General features: G+C 33.3%; 19 protein-coding genes across 19 annotated transcripts; 8 read left to right on the top strand and 11 right to left on the bottom strand.

Annotated features, from left to right (window-relative positions):
- Nucleotides 1-1,154: 1,154 nt before the first annotated feature.
- LOC139100660 (histone H2B) lies at nt 1,155-1,532 on the bottom strand. The gene has a single exon (XM_070653344.1). The coding sequence runs from the start codon at nt 1,530-1,532 to the stop codon at nt 1,155-1,157; it is 378 nt and encodes a 125-aa protein (XP_070509445.1).
- A 177-nt stretch (nt 1,533-1,709) lies between these two features.
- On the top strand, nt 1,710-2,199 carry LOC139100759 (histone H2A). Its single transcript, XM_070653477.1, has one exon. The coding sequence runs from the start codon at nt 1,766-1,768 to the stop codon at nt 2,141-2,143; it is 378 nt and encodes a 125-aa protein (XP_070509578.1). The 5' UTR covers nt 1,710-1,765; the 3' UTR covers nt 2,144-2,199.
- Nucleotides 2,200-3,032: 833 nt separating this feature from the next.
- LOC139100760 (histone H4) lies at nt 3,033-3,444 on the bottom strand. The gene has a single exon (XM_070653478.1). It carries the CDS (start codon nt 3,406-3,408, stop codon nt 3,097-3,099), a length of 312 nt encoding a protein of 103 aa, XP_070509579.1. The 5' UTR covers nt 3,409-3,444; the 3' UTR covers nt 3,033-3,096.
- Nucleotides 3,445-3,817: 373 nt separating this feature from the next.
- Nucleotides 3,818-4,228, top strand: LOC139100659 (histone H3). The gene has a single exon (XM_070653343.1). The coding sequence runs from the start codon at nt 3,818-3,820 to the stop codon at nt 4,226-4,228; it is 411 nt and encodes a 136-aa protein (XP_070509444.1).
- A 678-nt stretch (nt 4,229-4,906) lies between these two features.
- LOC139100749 (histone H1B-like) lies at nt 4,907-5,704 on the bottom strand. Its single transcript, XM_070653463.1, has one exon. The coding sequence runs from the start codon at nt 5,689-5,691 to the stop codon at nt 4,978-4,980; it is 714 nt and encodes a 237-aa protein (XP_070509564.1). The 5' UTR covers nt 5,692-5,704; the 3' UTR covers nt 4,907-4,977.
- Nucleotides 5,705-7,404: 1,700 nt separating this feature from the next.
- LOC139100658 (histone H2B) lies at nt 7,405-7,782 on the bottom strand. The gene has a single exon (XM_070653342.1). The coding sequence runs from the start codon at nt 7,780-7,782 to the stop codon at nt 7,405-7,407; it is 378 nt and encodes a 125-aa protein (XP_070509443.1).
- Nucleotides 7,783-7,958: 176 nt separating this feature from the next.
- On the top strand, nt 7,959-8,485 carry LOC139100750 (histone H2A). Its single transcript, XM_070653464.1, has one exon. The coding sequence runs from the start codon at nt 8,016-8,018 to the stop codon at nt 8,391-8,393; it is 378 nt and encodes a 125-aa protein (XP_070509565.1). The 5' UTR covers nt 7,959-8,015; the 3' UTR covers nt 8,394-8,485.
- A 1,138-nt stretch (nt 8,486-9,623) lies between these two features.
- Nucleotides 9,624-10,035, bottom strand: LOC139100751 (histone H4). The gene has a single exon (XM_070653465.1). It carries the CDS (start codon nt 9,997-9,999, stop codon nt 9,688-9,690), a length of 312 nt encoding a protein of 103 aa, XP_070509566.1. The 5' UTR covers nt 10,000-10,035; the 3' UTR covers nt 9,624-9,687.
- A 376-nt stretch (nt 10,036-10,411) lies between these two features.
- On the top strand, nt 10,412-10,822 carry LOC139100657 (histone H3). Its single transcript, XM_070653341.1, has one exon. The coding sequence runs from the start codon at nt 10,412-10,414 to the stop codon at nt 10,820-10,822; it is 411 nt and encodes a 136-aa protein (XP_070509442.1).
- A 656-nt stretch (nt 10,823-11,478) lies between these two features.
- LOC139100752 (histone H1B-like) lies at nt 11,479-12,302 on the bottom strand. The gene has a single exon (XM_070653466.1). It carries the CDS (start codon nt 12,279-12,281, stop codon nt 11,568-11,570), a length of 714 nt encoding a protein of 237 aa, XP_070509567.1. The 5' UTR covers nt 12,282-12,302; the 3' UTR covers nt 11,479-11,567.
- A 1,193-nt stretch (nt 12,303-13,495) lies between these two features.
- On the bottom strand, nt 13,496-13,873 carry LOC139100656 (histone H2B). Its single transcript, XM_070653340.1, has one exon. The coding sequence runs from the start codon at nt 13,871-13,873 to the stop codon at nt 13,496-13,498; it is 378 nt and encodes a 125-aa protein (XP_070509441.1).
- A 176-nt stretch (nt 13,874-14,049) lies between these two features.
- LOC139100753 (histone H2A) lies at nt 14,050-14,540 on the top strand. The gene has a single exon (XM_070653467.1). The coding sequence runs from the start codon at nt 14,107-14,109 to the stop codon at nt 14,482-14,484; it is 378 nt and encodes a 125-aa protein (XP_070509568.1). The 5' UTR covers nt 14,050-14,106; the 3' UTR covers nt 14,485-14,540.
- A 1,025-nt stretch (nt 14,541-15,565) lies between these two features.
- LOC139100754 (histone H4) lies at nt 15,566-15,977 on the bottom strand. The gene has a single exon (XM_070653468.1). The coding sequence runs from the start codon at nt 15,939-15,941 to the stop codon at nt 15,630-15,632; it is 312 nt and encodes a 103-aa protein (XP_070509569.1). The 5' UTR covers nt 15,942-15,977; the 3' UTR covers nt 15,566-15,629.
- Nucleotides 15,978-16,351: 374 nt separating this feature from the next.
- Nucleotides 16,352-16,762, top strand: LOC139100655 (histone H3). The gene has a single exon (XM_070653338.1). It carries the CDS (start codon nt 16,352-16,354, stop codon nt 16,760-16,762), a length of 411 nt encoding a protein of 136 aa, XP_070509439.1.
- A 673-nt stretch (nt 16,763-17,435) lies between these two features.
- LOC139100746 (histone H1B-like) lies at nt 17,436-18,230 on the bottom strand. The gene has a single exon (XM_070653459.1). The coding sequence runs from the start codon at nt 18,218-18,220 to the stop codon at nt 17,507-17,509; it is 714 nt and encodes a 237-aa protein (XP_070509560.1). The 5' UTR covers nt 18,221-18,230; the 3' UTR covers nt 17,436-17,506.
- A 1,187-nt stretch (nt 18,231-19,417) lies between these two features.
- On the bottom strand, nt 19,418-19,795 carry LOC139100654 (histone H2B). The gene has a single exon (XM_070653337.1). It carries the CDS (start codon nt 19,793-19,795, stop codon nt 19,418-19,420), a length of 378 nt encoding a protein of 125 aa, XP_070509438.1.
- Nucleotides 19,796-19,971: 176 nt separating this feature from the next.
- On the top strand, nt 19,972-20,462 carry LOC139100747 (histone H2A). The gene has a single exon (XM_070653460.1). The coding sequence runs from the start codon at nt 20,029-20,031 to the stop codon at nt 20,404-20,406; it is 378 nt and encodes a 125-aa protein (XP_070509561.1). The 5' UTR covers nt 19,972-20,028; the 3' UTR covers nt 20,407-20,462.
- Nucleotides 20,463-21,481: 1,019 nt separating this feature from the next.
- On the bottom strand, nt 21,482-21,893 carry LOC139100748 (histone H4). The gene has a single exon (XM_070653461.1). It carries the CDS (start codon nt 21,855-21,857, stop codon nt 21,546-21,548), a length of 312 nt encoding a protein of 103 aa, XP_070509562.1. The 5' UTR covers nt 21,858-21,893; the 3' UTR covers nt 21,482-21,545.
- Nucleotides 21,894-22,268: 375 nt separating this feature from the next.
- LOC139100653 (histone H3) lies at nt 22,269-22,679 on the top strand. Its single transcript, XM_070653336.1, has one exon. The coding sequence runs from the start codon at nt 22,269-22,271 to the stop codon at nt 22,677-22,679; it is 411 nt and encodes a 136-aa protein (XP_070509437.1).
- The last annotated feature ends 400 nt before the right edge of the window (nt 22,680-23,079 follow it).

The following is a 23,079-nucleotide window of genomic DNA, read 5'->3' as shown; positions in this document are numbered from 1 at the left end:
CTCAACTATGATATGTGAATGGAAACGAAGCCTCGCGCTCAATTTTTGTTGGAAAATTTTAAAATAGAATAATAATCCCTTAACTAAAAATGCATAACTTAAGAGAAAAATGAATGCAAATTTTTGTAAACTTCTGCGTCGATCTCAAAATTTGTTAATTATTTCACAAACTTTAACTAAACGATCTCAAATCTTTTTAGAATCTTATTTCACAATGAAAAATCTCTCAAATGATGATTTTAAATTTCCTTAATTAAATTAACAATGCCAAAAAAACAGCTGGTAAAGTCAAAATTTATGAGAAATTTCAGAAATTTCTTTAATTAATTGTCAATAACTTTTGAACCGATTTGGCAATTTTCATGAAATTTTCACTCAATTTAAGTTTATTTATTGTAGATTCATAAAATCAAGTCAAAAATCTCAAAATATTAATTAACTTAACCATGGACAGGTACCAACTGAAATAATGATGAGCACTCAGTGCTTGAAAATTTATGCGATAAAATTCTATGGATTTAACTCTAACTTACCCATGTCTTGTGAAGTTCAATTTGATGCCAAATTGTAGAAATTTGATAATATAGTAAAATTAATTTAAATTTTGACAAATCAACACTAATATTATTAATTAAATTAATTTATAAAATTCTTCATACAAAATGTCAAATTCAACTGTATGACTATATGAAATTAGTATATCAAGGCTGAACTGAGTTCAAACTTTATATTGGAAGGAAATTTCCTTTTCAGACATTTTGAGTTAATTTAAATAATTTTATTTGACATTTGAATCAGAATTAAAATTAAAGAAAATTGTCTAGGCAAATCAAATGCGTCATCAGAAATATCAGGAACAAAGAACATTTTGTATATAAGAATTTTGAGTCTGGAAATTATAAAAATTAAGATGCAGAAATATGTTTCGATTTTTGTAAATGATTTTATTCAATCATAATTAAATTAACCTACAATAATTTAAAGTACCTAAATACAGATTCATTTATGCCTAATTATAGTATCAACAGTTTATTGCGTATCTAAGAAAATATAATAAGTCAGTCTGATTTGATTAAAATTTTCTCTTTTTCATAAAATATTTTGCGGTCTTGAAAAAGACCATTTGAGATATGCGATGCAGCTTAGAAAGCAGTTTATTTGGATGATGTGTATTTGGTGACGGCTTTTGTTCCTTCTGAGACAGCGTGCTTGGCCAATTCACCAGGCAAGAGTAAACGAACAGCAGTTTGGATCTCGCGACTTGTGATTGTTGAGCGTTTGTTGTAATGAGCCAATCGTGAGGCTTCAGCAGCAATACGTTCGAAGATGTCATTGACGAAACTGTTCATGATGCTCATTGCCTTTGATGAAACACCAGTGTCTGGGTGAACTTGTTTCAAGACTTTGAAGATGTAGATTGCGTATGATTCTTTACGCTTATGACGTCTCTTTTTCTTGTCATCCTTTGAGATTGCTTTTTGTGCCTTTCCGGCTTTCTTTGCAGCTTTTCCGCTTGTTTTTGGTGGTGCCATTTTTTATGAAGTGTTTTGTATAAAATTCAGAATACAACTGATTACTCTTGTTACTTTTTTCTCTCTTTTTATACATTTTCTCTCTCCATGTAGCATAGACCACGCCTCTCATGTTTCCCGCTCTCAAATTTTGTATAAATACCTGAACATTTGTTGATATTCAACTCAGTATCGAATCATCTTTGGTTCTTCAACTTTCTCGTACAAACTAAATCAAATAAACTATCAAAAAAATGTCAGGCCGTGGTAAAGGAGGCAAAGTTAAGGCAAAGGCAAAGTCACGTTCAAGCCGTGCTGGATTACAATTCCCAGTTGGTCGTATCCATCGTCTTCTCCGTAAAGGAAACTATGGTGAACGTGTTGGTGCTGGAGCTCCAGTATATTTAGCTGCCGTTATGGAATACTTGGCTGCTGAAGTTCTTGAATTGGCAGGAAATGCTGCTCGTGATAACAAGAAGACAAGAATTATCCCACGTCACTTGCAATTGGCCATCCGTAATGACGAAGAATTGAACAAACTTTTGTCCGGAGTCACAATCGCACAAGGTGGTGTTTTACCAAACATCCAAGCCGTCTTGTTGCCAAAGAAGACCGAATCAAAGAAAGCTTAAATTCATCAACAATGTGCATTCAAACAACTATAAACCGTCCTTTTTAGGACGACAAATTTTAATTCCTAAAGAAAATCAAATTTTTATTTCATAATCCTAAATTAATTTTTTCCTATTTAGCACGAATCAGATAAAATTCTTGTAAAATATTATGAGCCAATCTAGGAATCCAAATAATACAGTTTAAACTGATTCATATCTAGTATGTTGAATATCGAGAAACTTATATAACAGAATTCAGTTTATGCTTGCCTGATAGATTGCAGTGGATTTTCCACAAAGCTATAGTTTTGCGATTTAGATTTTTATAATAATTCATTTGAAAAATCTAAGATAAAGCCCAAACTTCTGAAAAATAAAATTGACATGCTATACATAGTAGAACATAGGCAACTTAGGAGTTATTCTGAACATTTAATTAAGTTGTGATATAAAAAAAAAAAAACTTAACCAAATCTAAAAATTAATTGACTTATATAATCAAAATAGACTTCCTCAAAAATGCTCACCAATTCCAGTGCAGAATAATATTCTGATGACGACTGTATTACTTCTCTCGCTCTCCAAAAAACTTGCTAACTCACAAAATATTTAATTAAAATAAATTTATAATGTGTTTACAATCAGATAGGTAGTACTAAATTTTAGTGCACATGCAAATTTTGAAATCATGAAATCCGTTAAATTTTTCAAAACTCAAAAATACGTTAATTTATATTAAATGACAATATATTCCATTTATCAATTTATTTTTTTAATGGTTTTGAAAGCAGTAGAATTTCGAAAAGATGCATAAATATAATTTATTCAGGTACTTATAGTAAGGAACTTTAATTGGTTTAATAAGAATATACGAATAAATTAAAATAATTTTCTTTAATAATTTAAATTGCGGTCTTGAAAAAGACCATTTGATGTAAGTTGTTGGTGTTGATGATGATGGAGAAAGAAATTTAACCTCCGAAACCGTAGAGAGTACGTCCTTGACGTTTCAATGCATAGACGACATCCATAGCTGTGACTGTCTTTCTCTTGGCGTGTTCAGTGTATGTGACTGCATCACGGATGACATTTTCCAAGAAAACTTTCAAGACACCACGGGTTTCTTCGTAGATCAAGCCTGAGATACGCTTGACACCACCACGACGAGCCAAACGACGGATAGCTGGCTTTGTGATTCCTTGGATGTTATCACGAAGAACTTTACGATGACGCTTTGCGCCTCCTTTTCCTAAACCTTTGCCTCCTTTACCACGTCCAGTCATTTTGTATTTTTAATATATTCTTACTTGTTTACACGAGAAACGGTGAAACTTGAATGATGCCAATCCATGAAATTCACTCTCTTTATATACATTCTCTCATCTTCCCCTCTTTCATTATTCTTACATCAATTTCCTGTCATTTGATCATATTTGATCTTATTATTGACCTAATACTTTGGATCAAAACAATACGAAACTTTTTGATGTTAATTCCAAATATTTAATTAATTAAATTAAGTGATATTCAATAAATTTATCGAAATTCTCTCATTTCCCCTGAATTTATCTCTCCCCACCTCACATATACATATTCGCGCCATAAGAATCATATATAAAGGGGACTTAATTCTCGCTCTCGTATCATTTCTCGTTTGTATTTCAAATCGAAAAGTAAAAACTCAAAAGTAAAATGGCCCGTACAAAGCAAACAGCTCGTAAATCAACTGGTGGAAAGGCACCACGTAAACAATTGGCAACAAAGGCTGCCCGTAAATCAGCACCAGCAACCGGAGGAGTTAAGAAGCCACATCGTTATCGTCCAGGTACCGTCGCTCTTCGTGAAATCCGTCGTTACCAGAAATCGACTGAATTGTTGATCCGTAAATTGCCATTCCAACGTCTTGTTCGTGAAATTGCTCAGGACTTCAAGACTGACTTGCGTTTCCAATCATCAGCAGTCATGGCTTTACAAGAAGCATCTGAAGCTTATCTCGTCGGATTATTCGAAGACACAAACTTGTGCGCCATCCATGCCAAGCGTGTCACAATTATGCCAAAGGACATCCAACTTGCTCGTCGTATCCGTGGTGAACGTGCATAAATTCCTACATCATCATCAATAATCATTCATTTATCATTTGAACGGTCTTTTTCAAGACCACCAAAAATATTTACATGAAAAGAAGAAATTTTTAGTCAATTTTATGATCTCAACATTACCTTGTCGTAGTATTCTAGTTCCTTAAAATCCTTTAAAAATAAAAAATTATCTTTTGAAATGGCGTCATTTGCAATATTAAACATTAGAAGCAAAAGTGCCATGATATCTTGCTTAGATAGGTACGGATCGTGAAACTTGCTATTGAATTTTGACTCCCAGGTTTGAATCCTATCACTGAGGTAGATTAAGGACGAGAACAAAGATCCGAGATATGTAAAATAATAGCAAATGACATTTATGGAACCGAAATAGATGCGTTATAACTGGCTTAATAGCTGGATCGAAAGCATATATTAATATTGAACCTGAGATCCACGAACTACTACATAACAATCACTGCAATTAGATTATGCACTGTAAAACTGTGCTTAATTGATGAATTATTGAGACTCACAGATAGTTTCTTGGTATTTAAGAATTCGGATAGACAAATTGATCATTAAAGTCAAAACCTGGTTCTTCTTAGAAGTAATATCACAGATTCTTTATTTATTTAAGAATAACTACAGCTATGCTAGAAATTGTAATCAAAAATTAAATTTTCTTTTTGGAATGAGATTTTGTAGTCCTGAAAAGGACTATTTTGAGGTGATTGCTGAATATCAGCTATTAAAATATAAATATTAAGTTTATGCTTTCTTTGCTGCTGGTTTTTTGGCAGCTTTTGGCTTCTTCTCTGCTGCTGGTTTCTTTGCTTTTGGTGCTGCTGCCTTCTTTGGCTTGGCCTCCTTCTTGGGCTTAGCTGCTTTTGGTTTAGGTGCAGCTTTTGGTTTTGGTGCTGCCTTTTTGGCTGCTGGCTTAGCAGCTGCTGGTTTTTTTGTGGTCTTTGCTACTGGCTTCTTGATCTTTGTAGCTGAAGCAGCTTTTGGTTTCTTGGCAATTGTCTTCTTGACGACTTTCTTCTCACCAGCCTTCTTTGGCTTGGCAGCAGCCTTCTTTGGTTTCTTCTCAGTTACCTTCTTGGCGACCTTCTTTACAACCTTTTCTTTCTTGGCTGCTGCTGGCAATTTGAATGATCCTGATGCTCCTTTACCTTTTGTTTGCAACAATTGTCCCTTTTCAACTGCTGATTTCAAGTATTTCTTGATGAATGGTGACAATTTGTCAGTATCAACTTTATATTGAGCAACAAGGAATTTCTTGATGGCCTGGACTGATGAACCACCTCGTTCTTTCAATGTTTTAACGGCATTGACAACCATTTCACTGACTGGTGGATGAGTTCTTGGTGCCTTTGGTTTACTTGGCTTGTCAGATTTTGGTTTCTTCTCCTTCTTTGCTTTTGCTGGTGAAGCAACTGGAGCTGCTGCTGCTGGTGCGACTTCTACTGCTGTGTCAGACATTTTTATTTAATTTCACTTGATTTGATTGTATAAAAATAATTTTCAAATTGAAAATGTTATGAGAAATACAGAAATGTGATGGTCCCTCAACTATGATATGTGAATGGAAACGAAGCCTCGCGCTCAATTTTTGTTGGAAAATTTTCCCTTGTAAACTTCTGCGTCGATCTCAAAATTTGTTAATTATTTCACAAACTTTAACTAAACGATCTCAAATCTTTTTAGAATCTTATTTTACAATGAAAAATCTCTCAAATGATGATTTTAAATTTCCTTAATTAAATTAACAATGCCAAAAAAACAGCTGTTAAAGTTAAAATTTATGAGAAATTTCAGAAATTTCTTTAATTAATTGTCAATAACTTTTGAACTGATTTGCCAATTTTTATGAAATTTTCACTTAATTAAAGTTTATTTATTGTAAATTCGTTAAATTAAGTTTAAAATCTCAAAATATTAATTAACTTAACTACGGACAGGTACCAACTGTAATAATGATGAGCACTCAGTGCTTGAAAATTTATGCGATAAAATTTTATGGATTTAACTTAAGTTACCCATGTCTTGTGAAATTTAATTTGGTGCCAAATCGTGGAAATTTGTCAGAATACTTAAATTAGATCCCATTTTGGCAAATTAACAGCAACATTATTAATTAAATTAATTTATAAAATTCTTCATACAAAATGCCAGACTCAATCAGGCTATGGGAAGTAAGTGAAAAAATTTTTTTAAAGAATTGCTGATCTTAAATTTCAAAGTTGCTGTAAAATAATCATTTTAAATTTTGTCAGTTAATTTAACTTGGTTTTACTGAAAAATTTCAGAATTAAGTCAAACTTATAATTCTTCAATTTATCAAAGCAAGATTAATACGTCAGAAATATGCATCAAGAACAAAGAACAATCCCTCATATAACGATATAGTTTTTTTTTTTTTAAATTTTTTATTCATTAAATTTTTAACTTAATTATGTACAAAGTTTGGATACATTTTATTTGTATTTAAATTTTTAAGGATTCTAGCTTATCGCCTTCAATCACTTAGTTTTTGATTTTATTTTGAAATTGTTTTGCTTTAATTTTTGTTGTGGTTTATTCGGTGTTTCGCGACGCAAGACGAGTGTTGAAATTCGCTTGCAACTTTCCGACGTAGTCCTCAATAGAGGTATTTTTGCTTCAGTATGTAGATCCGATATCCTTTCATATCTTGTTTTGTTGAGAACAATTCTCAAGAATTTGTTTTGTAGTACTTGTAGTTTTTGTAGATGTGTTTTTGCCATCCGTTCAAATGCTGGACAGCCGTATGTGAAGATGCACGGCTAGCTTGTAGATGTTTCGAACGTCGAGATGTGAGTACCTGAATAAAGTAGTCTTAATGCAGTGTATTCTACATGCTGCTTATTCTATGTCACTCTCTTGTCGATAACGATATAGTGTATAGCCAGAAGTTAGAAATAAGATTCAGGTATAGATTTTTGGAAATTTATTCATTTTATTCATATCAATTTTAACTTAATTAAGTTTATTTTTAAAAATATTCTCCTTTTTACAGATTAATTTATAGATAATTATAGTTTCAATAGTTTATTGCGTATCTAAATAGTTGATGTAAGTCAGTCTGATTTGATTAAAATTTCTCTCTTTTTCATAAAATATTTTGCGGTCTTGAAAAAGACCATTTGAGATATGCGATGCAGCTTAGAAAGCAGTTTATTTGGATGATGTGTATTTGGTGACGGCTTTTGTTCCTTCTGAGACAGCGTGCTTGGCCAATTCACCAGGCAAGAGTAAACGAACAGCAGTTTGGATCTCGCGACTTGTGATTGTTGAGCGTTTGTTGTAATGAGCCAATCGTGAGGCTTCAGCAGCAATACGTTCGAAGATGTCATTGACGAAACTGTTCATGATGCTCATTGCCTTTGATGAAACACCAGTGTCTGGGTGAACTTGTTTCAAGACTTTGAAGATGTAGATTGCGTATGATTCTTTACGCTTATGACGTCTCTTTTTCTTGTCATCCTTTGAGATTGCTTTTTGTGCCTTTCCGGCTTTCTTTGCAGCTTTTCCGCTTGTTTTTGGTGGTGCCATTTTTTATGAAGTGTTTTGTATAAAATTCAGAATACAACTGATTACTCTTGTTACTTTTTTCTCTCTTTTTATACATTTTCTCTCTCCATGTAGCATAGACCACGCCTCTCATGTTTCCCGCTCTCAAATTTTGTATAAATACCTGAACATTTGTTGATATTCAACTCAGTATCGAATCATCTTTGGTTCTTCAACTTTCTCGTACAAACTAAATCAAATAAACTATCAAAAAAATGTCAGGCCGTGGTAAAGGAGGCAAAGTTAAGGCAAAGGCAAAGTCACGTTCAAGCCGTGCTGGATTACAATTCCCAGTTGGTCGTATCCATCGTCTTCTCCGTAAAGGAAACTATGGTGAACGTGTTGGTGCTGGAGCTCCAGTATATTTAGCTGCCGTTATGGAATACTTGGCTGCTGAAGTTCTTGAATTGGCAGGAAATGCTGCTCGTGATAACAAGAAGACAAGAATTATCCCACGTCACTTGCAATTGGCCATCCGTAATGACGAAGAATTGAACAAACTTTTGTCCGGAGTCACAATCGCACAAGGTGGTGTTTTACCAAACATCCAAGCCGTCTTGTTGCCAAAGAAGACCGAATCAAAGAAAGCTTAAATTCTTCAACAAAGTGCCTTTAAACAACTATAAACCGTCCTTTTTAGGACGACAAATTTTAATTCCTAAAGAAAATCAAATTTTTATTTCATAATCCTAAATTAATTTCTCCGTTTAGCATTTTTAAATTAAATTCTTTTAACTCTAAAATACTATGATCTAGTCACGAAATCCAAAAAAATATAATTCACACTAATTTGCAATATCTTTGCAACGTTTGTGATAGAAAAATTTATGCTCGCCTGATAACTTACCGAACAATTTTCTTAATTTTAAAATAATTCATACAAAACATCAAATATCATTTTTAAATCGCAAAAGTCTCTAATATAGATGAAAATATCACTTACATATTGTTGAAATAGGTAGCGTAAAGTATTTGAAGTAGTTGAATTTCCATAAAAATCTACGAAGCTTTGACAATTGTAACCGATCGGCATAAATTGAAATGTTGAACTGCGAACTCGGTCGTATACTTAAAGCCAAGTGGCTGCCACTCGGCAAATTCGATAGTTTTCGCCAAGTGGCAAAAGCTACTTGGCTTTAAGTATACGACCGAGTCGTCGCCGTGGTGGCAACATTTCAATAGGGTAAAATTCTTCATCTTTTGAAATTTAAAATTTTTATTAAAAATCCGCAAAGTATTAAGTACTTACCTCACATCGGGCCTCACATTTATCCTTTAAACGGTTATCTACAATATTCCAATTTGCTAAATACTTAAGGTCTTTTGAAAATTAGTCTAGAACTTAGAAAAATAAAAACCTACATAATAAAACAAATAAGAACGATTTACCTGATTAGTTCCTACTATTGATGATGGATTCAGTTGTTAAGAATGTTAATATGATGCTAAGTTGATTCACTTCAGTGTAATTGTTGTTTCAACGTTAAATTAATTAAATTTAATTTCTTGGTTTGTTAAAAATTGTAATCAAAAACTGATCGTGTCCTTAATTATTAAGCCAACTTTTTCACCAAATTAATTTTTGAATTTGATTTATCGGTTAAAATTTAAATTGAAAAATAACGTTAAATTTCTTTACGAATAAGAAAACCTTAATGTCTTTTGAACATTGAAGCTATCGATGATATTGTTTATAATCTAACCAATTAAATAAATAGCTTAAAGAAGAAATATTTTATCTAGAAATTTAAAATAAGGAACTTGAAATGTGAGTCAGAAAGGATATACGAGTAAATAAAAATAATTTTCTTTAATAATTTAAATTGCGGTCTTGAAAAAGACCATTTGATGTAAGTTGTTGGTGTTGATGATGATGGAGAAAGAAATTTAACCTCCGAAACCGTAGAGAGTACGTCCTTGACGTTTCAATGCATAGACGACATCCATAGCTGTGACTGTCTTTCTCTTGGCGTGTTCAGTGTATGTGACTGCATCACGGATGACATTTTCCAAGAAAACTTTCAAGACACCACGGGTTTCTTCGTAGATCAAGCCTGAGATACGCTTGACACCACCACGACGAGCCAAACGACGGATAGCTGGCTTTGTGATTCCTTGGATGTTATCACGAAGAACTTTACGATGACGCTTTGCGCCTCCTTTTCCTAAACCTTTGCCTCCTTTACCACGTCCAGTCATTTTGTATTTTTAATATATTCTTACTTGTTTACACGAGAAACGGTGAAACTTGAATGATGCCAATCCATGAAATTCACTCTCTTTATATACTTTCTCTCATCTTCCCCTCTCTCATCATTCTTACATCAATTTCCTGTCATTTGATCATATTTTATATCTTATTATTGACCTAAATCTTTGGCTCCAAAACAATACGAAACTTTTTGATGATAATTCTAAATATTTAATTAATTAAATTAAGTGATATTCAATAAATTTATCGAAATTCTCTCATTTCCCCTGAATTTATCTCTCCCCACCTCACATATACATATTCGCGCCATAAGAATCATATATAAAGGGGACTTAATTCTCGCTCTCGTATCATTTCTCGTTTGTATTTCAAATCGAAAAGTAAAAACTCAAAAGTAAAATGGCCCGTACAAAGCAAACAGCTCGTAAATCAACTGGTGGAAAGGCACCACGTAAACAATTGGCAACAAAGGCTGCCCGTAAATCAGCACCAGCAACCGGAGGAGTTAAGAAGCCACATCGTTATCGTCCAGGTACCGTCGCTCTTCGTGAAATCCGTCGTTACCAGAAATCGACTGAATTGTTGATCCGTAAATTGCCATTCCAACGTCTTGTTCGTGAAATTGCTCAGGACTTCAAGACTGACTTGCGTTTCCAATCATCAGCAGTCATGGCTTTACAAGAAGCATCTGAAGCTTATCTCGTCGGATTATTCGAAGACACAAACTTGTGCGCCATCCATGCCAAGCGTGTCACAATTATGCCAAAGGACATCCAACTTGCTCGTCGTATCCGTGGTGAACGTGCATAAATTCCTACATCATCATCAATAATCATTCATTTATCATTTGAACGGTCTTTTTCAAGACCACCAAAAATATTAACATGAAAAGAAGAAATTTTTAGTCAATTTTATGATCTCAACATTACCTTGTCGTAGTATTCTAGTTCCTTTGAATCCTTTAAAAATAAAAAATTATCTTTTGAAATGGCGTCATTTGCAATATCGAACATTAGAAGCAAAAGTGCCTTGATATCTTGCTTAGATAGGTACGGATCATTAAACTATCAAGCATAAATATAATTCTCAAATGTGCTATTGAATTTTGACTCCCAGGTTTGAATCCTATCACTGAGGTAGATTAAGGACGAGAACAAAGATCCGAGAGATGTAAAATAATAGCAAATGACATTTATGGAACCGAAGTAGATGCGTTATAACTGGCTTAAAAGCTGGATCGAAAGCTTATATTAATATTGAACCTGAGATCCACGAACTACTACATAAACTGTGCTTAATTGATGAATTATTGAGACTCAAAGATAGTTTCTTGGCAATTGAGAATGCTGATGTACAAACTGATCACTCAAGTCAAAACTTGGTTCTTATTAGAAGTAATATCACAGAATTTACATTTATTTAAGAATAGCAACAGATATGCTAGAAATTATAACCAAAAATTAAATTTTCTTTTTGGAATGAGATTTTGTAGTCCTGAAAAGGACTATTTTGAGGTGATTGCTGAATATCAGCTATTAAAATATAAATATTAAGTTTATGCTTTCTTTGCTGCTGGTTTTTTGGCAGCTTTTGGCTTCTTCTCTGCTGCTGGTTTCTTTGCTTTTGGTGCTGCTGCCTTCTTTGGCTTGGCCTCCTTCTTGGGCTTAGCTGCTTTTGGTTTAGGTGCAGCTTTTGGTTTTGGTGCTGCCTTTTTGGCTGCTGGCTTAGCAGCTGCTGGTTTTTTTGTGGTCTTTGCTACTGGCTTCTTGATCTTTGTGGCTGAAGCAGCTTTTGGTTTCTTGGCAATTGTCTTCTTGACGACTTTCTTCTCACCAGCCTTCTTTGGCTTGGCAGCAGCCTTCTTTGGTTTCTTCTCAGTTACCTTCTTGGCGACCTTCTTTACAACCTTTTCTTTCTTGGCTGCTGCTGGCAATTTGAATGATCCTGATGCTCCTTTACCTTTTGTTTGCAACAATTGTCCCTTTTCAACTGCTGATTTCAAGTATTTCTTGATGAATGGTGACAATTTGTCAGTATCAACTTTATATTGAGCAACAAGGAATTTCTTGATGGCCTGGACTGATGAACCACCTCGTTCTTTCAATGTTTTAACGGCATTGACAACCATTTCACTGACTGGTGGATGAGTTCTTGGTGCCTTTGGTTTACTTGGCTTGTCAGATTTTGGTTTCTTCTCCTTCTTTGCTTTTGCTGGTGAAGCAACTGGAGCTGCTGCTGCTGGTGCGACTTCTACTGCTGTGTCAGACATTTTTATTTAATTTCACTTGATTTGATTGTATAAAAATAATTTTCAAATTGAAAATGTTATGAGAAATACAGAAATGTGATGGTCCCTCAACTATGATATGTGAATGGAAACGAAGCCTCGCGCTCAATTTTTGTTGGAAAATTTTCCCTTGTAAACTTCTGCGTCGATCTCAAAATTTGTTAATTATTTCACAAACTTTAACTAAACGATCTCAAATCTTTTTAGAATCTTATTTTACAATGAAAAATCTCTCAAATGATGATTTTAAATTTCCTTAATTAAATTAACAATGCCAAAAAAACAGCTGTTAAAGTTAAAATTTATGAGAAATTTCAGAAATTTCTTTAATTAATTATCAATAACTTTTGAACCGATTTAACTATTTTCATGAAATTTTCACTTAATTAAAGTTTATTTATTGTAAATTCATAAAATCAAGTCAAAAATCTCAAAATATTAATTAACTTAACTATGGACAGGTACCAACTGAAATAATGATGAGCACTCAGTGCTTGAAAATTTATGCGATAAAATTTTATGGATTTAACTTAAGTTACCCATGTCTTGTGAAATTTAATTTGGTGCCAAATCGTGGAAATTTGTCATAATACTTAAGTTAGATCCCATTTTGGCAAATTAACAGCAACATTATTAATTAAATAAATTTATAAAATTCTTCATACAAAATGTCAGACTCAATAAATGATCAGGCTATGGGAAGTAAGTGAAAGAATTTTTTCAAAGAATGGCTGATTTTAAATTTCAAACTTGCTGTAAAATAATAATTTCAAACTTCTTTAGTTATTTTAACATAAAATTTTCTTAAAAAATTCACAATTGAGCAAAACATTTGATTCTCTAATTTATCTATGCAACTATAATGCGTCATCAAAAATATGCATCAAGAACAAAGAACAATCTCTCATATAACGATATAGTGCAGAACCAGAAGTTAGAAATAAGATTCAGATATAGATTTTTGGAAATTTATTCATTTTATTCATATCAATTTTAATTTAATTAAGTTTATTTTTAAAAATATTCTACTTTATACAGATTAATTTATTGGTAATTTTATTATCAACAGTTTATTGCGTATCTAAGAAAGTGGAATAAGTCAGTCTGATTTGATTAAAATTTCTCTCTTTTTCATAAAATATTTTGCGGTCTTGAAAAAGACCATTTGAGATATGCGATGCAGCTTAGAAAGCAGTTTATTTGGATGATGTGTATTTGGTGACGGCTTTTGTTCCTTCTGAGACAGCGTGCTTGGCCAATTCACCAGGCAAGAGTAAACGAACAGCAGTTTGGATCTCGCGACTTGTGATTGTTGAGCGTTTGTTGTAGTGAGCCAATCGTGAGGCTTCAGCAGCAATACGTTCGAAGATGTCATTGACGAAACTGTTCATGATGCTCATTGCCTTTGATGAAACACCAGTGTCTGGGTGAACTTGTTTCAAGACTTTGAAGATGTAGATTGCGTATGATTCTTTACGCTTATGACGTCTCTTTTTCTTGTCATCCTTTGAGATTGCTTTTTGTGCCTTTCCGGCTTTCTTTGCAGCTTTTCCGCTTGTTTTTGGTGGTGCCATTTTTTATGAAGTGTTTTGTATAAAATTCAGAATACAACTGATTACTCTTGTTACTTTTTTCTCTCTTTTTATACATTTTCTCTCTCCATGTAGCATAGACCACGCCTCTCATGTTTCCCGCTCTCAAATTTTGTATAAATACCTGAACATTTGTTGATATTCAACTCAGTATCGAATCATCTTTGGTTCTTCAACTTTCTCGTACAAACTAAATCAAATAAACTATCAAAAAAATGTCAGGCCGTGGTAAAGGAGGCAAAGTTAAGGCAAAGGCAAAGTCACGTTCAAGCCGTGCTGGATTACAATTCCCAGTTGGTCGTATCCATCGTCTTCTCCGTAAAGGAAACTATGGTGAACGTGTTGGTGCTGGAGCTCCAGTATATTTAGCTGCCGTTATGGAATACTTGGCTGCTGAAGTTCTTGAATTGGCAGGAAATGCTGCTCGTGATAACAAGAAGACAAGAATTATCCCACGTCACTTGCAATTGGCCATCCGTAATGACGAAGAATTGAACAAACTTTTGTCCGGAGTCACAATCGCACAAGGTGGTGTTTTACCAAACATCCAAGCCGTCTTGTTGCCAAAGAAGACCGAATCAAAGAAAGCTTAAATTCATCAACAATGTGCCTTTAAACAACTATAAACCGTCCTTTTTAGGACGACAAATTTTAATTCCTAAAGAAAATCAAATTTTTATTTCATAATCCTCCTTTCCTATTTAGCACAAATCAGATAAAATTCTTGTAAAATATTATGACCTAGTCTTGGAATCAAAACAATATAATTAACACTAATTCATATCTAGTATGTTGAAATATCGAGAAACTTATATAACAGAATTCAGTTTATGCTTGCCTGATAGATTGCAGTAGATTTTTCCACAAAGCTATAGTTTTGCGATTTAGATTTTTATAATAATTCATTTGAAAAATCTAAGATAAAGCACAACTTCTGAAAAATAAAATTGACATGCTATACATAGTAGAACATAGGCAACTTAGGAGTTATTCTGAACATTTAATTAAGTTGTGATATAAAAATAAGAAAAACTTAACCAAATCTAAAAATTAATTAAAACTAAAAATTTCTTGAATTTCAGTGCAGAATAATATTCTTATATAATTTAATTAAATTAAATTGATCGTTAATACAAGTCAGATAGTACTAAATTTTGGAAAATTATATTTTTGACTTCCTCAAAAATACGTTATGCTCACCAATTCCAGTGCAGAATAATATTCTGATGACGACTGTATTACTTACTATAAATCAGCTCTCCCAAAATTAACTTGCTAACTCACAAAATATTGAAAAATTAATTAAAATTTTTAAATTTATTTAACTATGTGTTTACAATCAGATAGGTAGTACGACTAAATTTCGAACTCATTAGTCATAAAATTTCAAGCAAAATTGATTATGCAAATTTTCAGTGAAATCATGAAATCGGTTAAATTTTTCAAAACTCAAAAATATGTTAATTTATATTAAATGACAATATGATTTTCGAACACGACTAAGCCCAGTAGAATTTCCATTTATCAATGCTTATTTTTTTAATGGTTTTGAAAGCAGTAGAATTTCGAGAAAATTGATAAATATAATTTATTCAGGTACTTATAATAAGGAACTTTAATTGGTTTAATATGAAAATGCGAGAAAATAAAAATAATTTTCTTTAATAATTTAAATTGCGGTCTTGAAAAAGACCATTTGATGTAAGTTGTTGGTGTTGATGATGATGGAGAAAGAAATTTAACCTCCGAAACCGTAGAGAGTACGTCCTTGACGTTTCAATGCATAGACGACATCCATAGCTGTGACTGTCTTTCTCTTGGCGTGTTCAGTGTATGTGACTGCATCACGGATGACATTTTCCAAGAAAACTTTCAAGACACCACGGGTTTCTTCGTAGATCAAGCCTGAGATACGCTTGACACCACCACGACGAGCCAAACGACGGATAGCTGGCTTTGTGATTCCTTGGATGTTATCACGAAGAACTTTACGATGACGCTTTGCGCCTCCTTTTCCTAAACCTTTGCCTCCTTTACCACGTCCAGTCATTTTGTATTTTTAATATATTCTTACTTGTTTACACGAGAAACGGTGAAACTTGAATGATGCCAATCCATGAAATTCACTCTCTTTATATACTTTCTCTCATCTTCCCCTCTTTCATCATTATTACATCAGTTTCCTATCATTTGATCATATTTGATCTTATTATTGATCTAAATCTTTGGATCCAAAACAATACGAAACTTTTTGATGATAATTTCAAATATTTAATTAATTAAATTAAGTGATATTCAATAAATTTATCGAAATTCTCTCATTTCCCCTGAATTTATCTCTCCCCACCTCACATATACATATTCGCGCCATAAGAATCATATATAAAGGGGACTTAATTCTCGCTCTCGTATCATTTCTCGTTTGTATTTCAAATCGAAAAGTAAAAACTCAAAAGTAAAATGGCCCGTACAAAGCAAACAGCTCGTAAATCAACTGGTGGAAAGGCACCACGTAAACAATTGGCAACAAAGGCTGCCCGTAAATCAGCACCAGCAACCGGAGGAGTTAAGAAGCCACATCGTTATCGTCCAGGTACCGTCGCTCTTCGTGAAATCCGTCGTTACCAGAAATCGACTGAATTGTTGATCCGTAAATTGCCATTCCAACGTCTTGTTCGTGAAATTGCTCAGGACTTCAAGACTGACTTGCGTTTCCAATCATCAGCAGTCATGGCTTTACAAGAAGCATCTGAAGCTTATCTCGTCGGATTATTCGAAGACACAAACTTGTGCGCCATCCATGCCAAGCGTGTCACAATTATGCCAAAGGACATCCAACTTGCTCGTCGTATCCGTGGTGAACGTGCATAAATTCCTACATCATCATCAATAATCATTCATTTATCATTTGAACGGTCTTTTTCAAGACCACCAAAAATATTAACATGAAAAGAAGAAATTTTTAGTCGATTTTATGATCTCAACATTACTTTGCCGTAGTTCCTTAAAATTTCCTTCTTGAATCAATTCCATAAATCTTAAAACGTATACTTTTAAATAAAACAAAATGATGCAATGATGGCTTTTAAAATGGCGTCCCTGATAGCGTCACTTGGAAATTCCTACAGTTAAGTCCATAATGATTGATAATATGGATGTACACATTTAGAATGCTAGTCTTAAAATGACATTTTTAGTAGAAGTATCACAGAATTTTTATTTATTAGACCATAGGTACATAATTATTGCAACATCGATCCAGCAATCATGGGTTTCAAGCCTCGACAATTAAATGTAGTGGAAATACGGCACACAGCCTCCATTTGAAGCTTACAGGCTGTAATGTCATCAAAGAAGTGGTTCGGATTCCACTATAAACTTGTGGGTCTAGGTTTGAGTGGGAGATCTGGCGAATCCTCAATCCTTAAACTGTCAATAGCCATGAAACGCATATAACAGCTAATGTTTATTTATTTATTTAAAACTATAACTTAAGATAAGCTAGAAATTGTAATTTAAATTTGATTTTCTTTTTGGAATGAGATTTTGTAGTCCTGAAAAGGACTATTTTGAGGTGATTGCTGAATATCAGCTATTAAAATATAAATATTAAGTTTATGCTTTCTTTGCTGCTGGTTTTTTGGCAGCTTTTGGCTTCTTCTCTGCTGCTGGTTTCTTTGCTTTTGGTGCTGCTGCCTTCTTTGGCTTGGCCTCCTTCTTGGGCTTAGCTGCTTTTGGTTTAGGTGCAGCTTTTGGTTTTGGTGCTGCCTTTTTGGCTGCTGGCTTAGCAGCTGCTGGTTTTTTTGTGGTCTTTGCTACTGGCTTCTTGATCTTTGTAGCTGAAGCAGCTTTTGGTTTCTTGGCAATTGTCTTCTTGACGACTTTCTTCTCACCAGCCTTCTTTGGCTTGGCAGCAGCCTTCTTTGGTTTCTTCTCAGTTACCTTCTTGGCGACCTTCTTTACAACCTTTTCTTTCTTGGCTGCTGCTGGCAATTTGAATGATCCTGATGCTCCTTTACCTTTTGTTTGCAACAATTGTCCCTTTTCAACTGCTGATTTCAAGTATTTCTTGATGAATGGTGACAATTTGTCAGTATCAACTTTATATTGAGCAACAAGGAATTTCTTGATGGCCTGGACTGATGAACCACCTCGTTCTTTCAATGTTTTAACGGCATTGACAACCATTTCACTGACTGGTGGATGAGTTCTTGGTGCCTTTGGTTTACTTGGCTTGTCAGATTTTGGTTTCTTCTCCTTCTTTGCTTTTGCTGGTGAAGCAACTGGAGCTGCTGCTGCTGGTGCGACTTCTACTGCTGTGTCAGACATTTTTATTTAATTTCACTTGATTTGATTGTATAAAAATAATTTTCAAATTGAAAATGTTATGAGAAATACAGAAATGTGATGGTCCCTCAACTATGATATGTGAATGGAAACGAAGCCTCGCGCTCAATTTTTGTTGGAAAATTTTCCCTTGTAAACTTCTGCGTCGATCTCAAAATTTGTTAATTATTTCACAAACTTTAACTAAACGATCTCAAATCTTTTTAGAATCTTATTTTACAATGAAAAATCTCTCAAATGATGATTTTAAATTTCCTTAATTAAATTAACAATGCCAAAAAAACAGCTGTTAAAGTCAAAATTTATGAGAAATTTCAGAAATTTCTTTAATTAATTGTCAATAACTTTTGAACCGCTTTAACTATTTTCATGAAATTTTCACTCAATTAAAGTTTATTTATTGTAGATTCATAAAATCAAGTCAAAAATCTCAAAATATTGATTAACTTAACTATGGACAGGTACCAACTGAAATAATGATGAGCACTTAGTGCTTGAAAATTTATGCGATAAAATTCTATGGATTTAACTTTAACTTACCTATGTCTCGTGAAATTTAATTTGGTGCTAAATTGTAGACATTTGTCAATATAGTTAAATTAAATTAAATTTTGACAAATCAACACTAACATTATTAATTAAATTCATTTATAAAATTCTTCATACAAAATGTCAGACTCAATAAATGATCAGGCTATGGGAAGTAAGTGAAAGATTTTTTTTAAAGAATTGCTGATCTTAAATTTCAAACTTGCTGTAAAATAATAATTTCAAGCTTCTTTAGTTAATTTAACAAAATTTTACATTTCAAATTGAGCAAAACATTACTTAAAAAAGCAAGTAAATGCGTCATCAGAAATATGCATCAAGAACAAAGAACAATTCTCATATAACGATTTATAGTGTAGAACCAGAAGTTAGAAATAAGATTCAGATATAGATTTTTGGAAATTTATTCATTTTATTCATATCAATTTTAATTTAATTAAGTTTATTTTTAAAAATATTCTACTTTATACAGATTAATTTATAGGTAATTTTATTATCAACAGTTTATTGCGTATCTAAGAAAATATAATAAGTCAGTCTGATTTGATTAAAATCTTTCTCTTTTTCATAAAATATTTTGCGGTCTTGAAAAAGACCATTTGAGATATGCGATGCAGCTTAGAAAGCAGTTTATTTGGATGATGTGTATTTGGTGACGGCTTTTGTTCCTTCTGAGACAGCGTGCTTGGCCAATTCACCAGGCAAGAGTAAACGAACAGCAGTTTGGATCTCGCGACTTGTGATTGTTGAGCGTTTGTTGTAGTGAGCCAATCGTGAGGCTTCAGCAGCAATACGTTCGAAGATGTCATTGACGAAACTGTTCATGATGCTCATTGCCTTTGATGAAACACCAGTGTCTGGGTGAACTTGTTTCAAGACTTTGAAGATGTAGATTGCGTATGATTCTTTACGCTTATGACGTCTCTTTTTCTTGTCATCCTTTGAGATTGCTTTTTGTGCCTTTCCGGCTTTCTTTGCAGCTTTTCCGCTTGTTTTTGGTGGTGCCATTTTTTATGAAGTGTTTTGTATAAAATTCAGAATACAACTGATTACTCTTGTTACTTTTTTCTCTCTTTTTATACATTTTCTCTCTCCATGTAGCATAGACCACGCCTCTCATGTTTCCCGCTCTCAAATTTTGTATAAATACCTGAACATTTGTTGATATTCAACTCAGTATCGAATCATCTTTGGTTCTTCAACTTTCTCGTACAAACTAAATCAAATAAACTATCAAAAAAATGTCAGGCCGTGGTAAAGGAGGCAAAGTTAAGGCAAAGGCAAAGTCACGTTCAAGCCGTGCTGGATTACAATTCCCAGTTGGTCGTATCCATCGTCTTCTCCGTAAAGGAAACTATGGTGAACGTGTTGGTGCTGGAGCTCCAGTATATTTAGCTGCCGTTATGGAATACTTGGCTGCTGAAGTTCTTGAATTGGCAGGAAATGCTGCTCGTGATAACAAGAAGACAAGAATTATCCCACGTCACTTGCAATTGGCCATCCGTAATGACGAAGAATTGAACAAACTTTTGTCCGGAGTCACAATCGCACAAGGTGGTGTTTTACCAAACATCCAAGCCGTCTTGTTGCCAAAGAAGACCGAATCAAAGAAAGCTTAAATTCATCAACAATGTGCCTTTAAACAACTATAAACCGTCCTTTTTAGGACGACAAATTTTAATTCCTAAAGAAAAACTAATTTTTATTTCATAATACTAAATTAATTTTTTCCATTTTAGTACGAATAAAATAAAATACTTATAGAATGCTATGAGTCAAAGAATCCTAAAAATATAATTCTCACTAAAGACATTAAGATCTTTACTACGTGCATGATAGAAATATTTATGCTCGCCTGATAACTTAGCTCTTTTCTTAATTTTATAATAATTCATATAAAAAATCAAATAGTAAGTAAATTTGCTATATAGATGAAAATGTCACTTACATACTGGATTGAAATGGACATCTTGAAGTAGTAGAAGTATAAATATTGCAATGTTTATCCAAAAACATCCATGAAGCTTTAAAAATTCGTAAATTTTTTTGGAAATTTAAAATTTTTATCAGAAATCCGCAAAGTAATAAGTTCTTACCTCACACGTATGCATTAAAAGGATATATTTGTAATGAGAAAACGATTTGAATATTCCAATTTAATAAATAATTAAAACTTTTGGAAATTAGTCTGTAAAATTGAAAAAAAAAAAAAAATTACATATCAAAACAAATTGGAACGATTTACCCGATTGTATACTTCTATTGATGATGGATTGATTAATTTTAAGTAGTTAAGAATGTTAAGATGATGTTAAATTGATTCATTCCAGTTTATTCGTTGTTTTAGCGTTAGCTTAATTAAATTAAATTTATTTTCTTGTTTTGATAAAAATATAATAAAAAACTAATCGTGTCCTTAATTTTTAAGCCAACATTTTCACCACATTTATTTTTGAATTTAATTTATCAGTTAAAATTTAAATTGAAAAATAACGTAAGATTTAATGAACGAATAAGAGAACCTTAATGTCTTTTGAACATTAAAGCTATCGATGATATTGTTTATAATCTAACCAATTAAATAAATAGCTTAAAGAAGAAATATTTTATCTAGGTATTTAAAACAAGGAACTTGAAATGTGAGTCAAAAAGGATATACGAATAAATAAAAATAATTTTCTTTAATAATTTAAATTGCGGTCTTGAAAAAGACCATTTGATGTAAGTTGTTGGTGTTGATGATGATGGAGAAAGAAATTTAACCTCCGAAACCGTAGAGAGTACGTCCTTGACGTTTCAATGCATAGACGACATCCATAGCTGTGACTGTCTTTCTCTTGGCGTGTTCAGTGTATGTGACTGCATCACGGATGACATTTTCCAAGAAAACTTTCAAGACACCACGGGTTTCTTCGTAGATCAAGCCTGAGATACGCTTGACACCACCACGACGAGCCAAACGACGGATAGCTGGCTTTGTGATTCCTTGGATGTTATCACGAAGAACTTTACGATGACGCTTTGCGCCTCCTTTTCCTAAACCTTTGCCTCCTTTACCACGTCCAGTCATTTTGTATTTTTAATATATTCTTACTTGTTTACACGAGAAACGGTGAAACTTGAATGATGCCAATCCATGAAATTCACTCTCTTTATATACTTTCTCTCATCTTCCCCTCTCTCTCATCATTCTTACATCAATTTCCTGTCATTTGATCATATTTGATCTTATTATTGACCTAAATCTTTGGATCAAAACAATACGAAACTTTTTGATGATAATTCCAAATATTTAATTAATTAAATTAAGTGATATTCAATAAATTTATCGAAATTCTCTCATTTCCCCTGAATTTATCTCTCCCCACCTCACATATACATATTCGCGCCATAAGAATCATATATAAAGGGGACTTAATTCTCGCTCTCGTATCATTTCTCGTTTGTATTTCAAATCGAAAAGTAAAAACTCAAAAGTAAAATGGCCCGTACAAAGCAAACAGCTCGTAAATCAACTGGTGGAAAGGCACCACGTAAACAATTGGCAACAAAGGCTGCCCGTAAATCAGCACCAGCAACCGGAGGAGTTAAGAAGCCACATCGTTATCGTCCAGGTACCGTCGCTCTTCGTGAAATCCGTCGTTACCAGAAATCGACTGAATTGTTGATCCGTAAATTGCCATTCCAACGTCTTGTTCGTGAAATTGCTCAGGACTTCAAGACTGACTTGCGTTTCCAATCATCAGCAGTCATGGCTTTACAAGAAGCATCTGAAGCTTATCTCGTCGGATTATTCGAAGACACAAACTTGTGCGCCATCCATGCCAAGCGTGTCACAATTATGCCAAAGGACATCCAACTTGCTCGTCGTATCCGTGGTGAACGTGCATAAATTCCTACATCATCATCAATAATCATTCATTTATCATTTGAACGGTCTTTTTCAAGACCACCAAAAATATTTACATGAAAAGAAGAAATTTTTAGTCAATTTTATGATCTCAACATTACCTTGTCGTAGTATTCAAATATTCTAGTTCCTTAAAATTTCCTTCCTGAATCATTTCCATAAATCTTGAAACGTATACCTTTAAATAAAACAAAATGATGCAATGATGGCTTTTAAAATGGCGTCCCTGATAGCGTCACTTGGAAATTCCTACAGTTAAGTCCATAATGATTGATAATATGGACATTTAGAATGCTAGTCTTAAAATGACATATTTAGTAGAAGAATCACAGAATTTTTATTTATTAGACCATAGGTACATAATTATTGCAACACCGATCCA

This window comes from Chironomus tepperi, unplaced genomic scaffold (assembly GCF_022539635.2).
Source record: "Chironomus tepperi strain 1889 unplaced genomic scaffold, CSIRO-AGI_Ctep_v1 contig_68, whole genome shotgun sequence".
NCBI classification, from domain to species: domain Eukaryota; kingdom Metazoa; phylum Arthropoda; class Insecta; order Diptera; family Chironomidae; genus Chironomus; species Chironomus tepperi.
The sequence above is the reverse complement of the archived record's forward strand: the minus strand, read 5'-3'. Positions and strand labels throughout refer to the sequence as shown.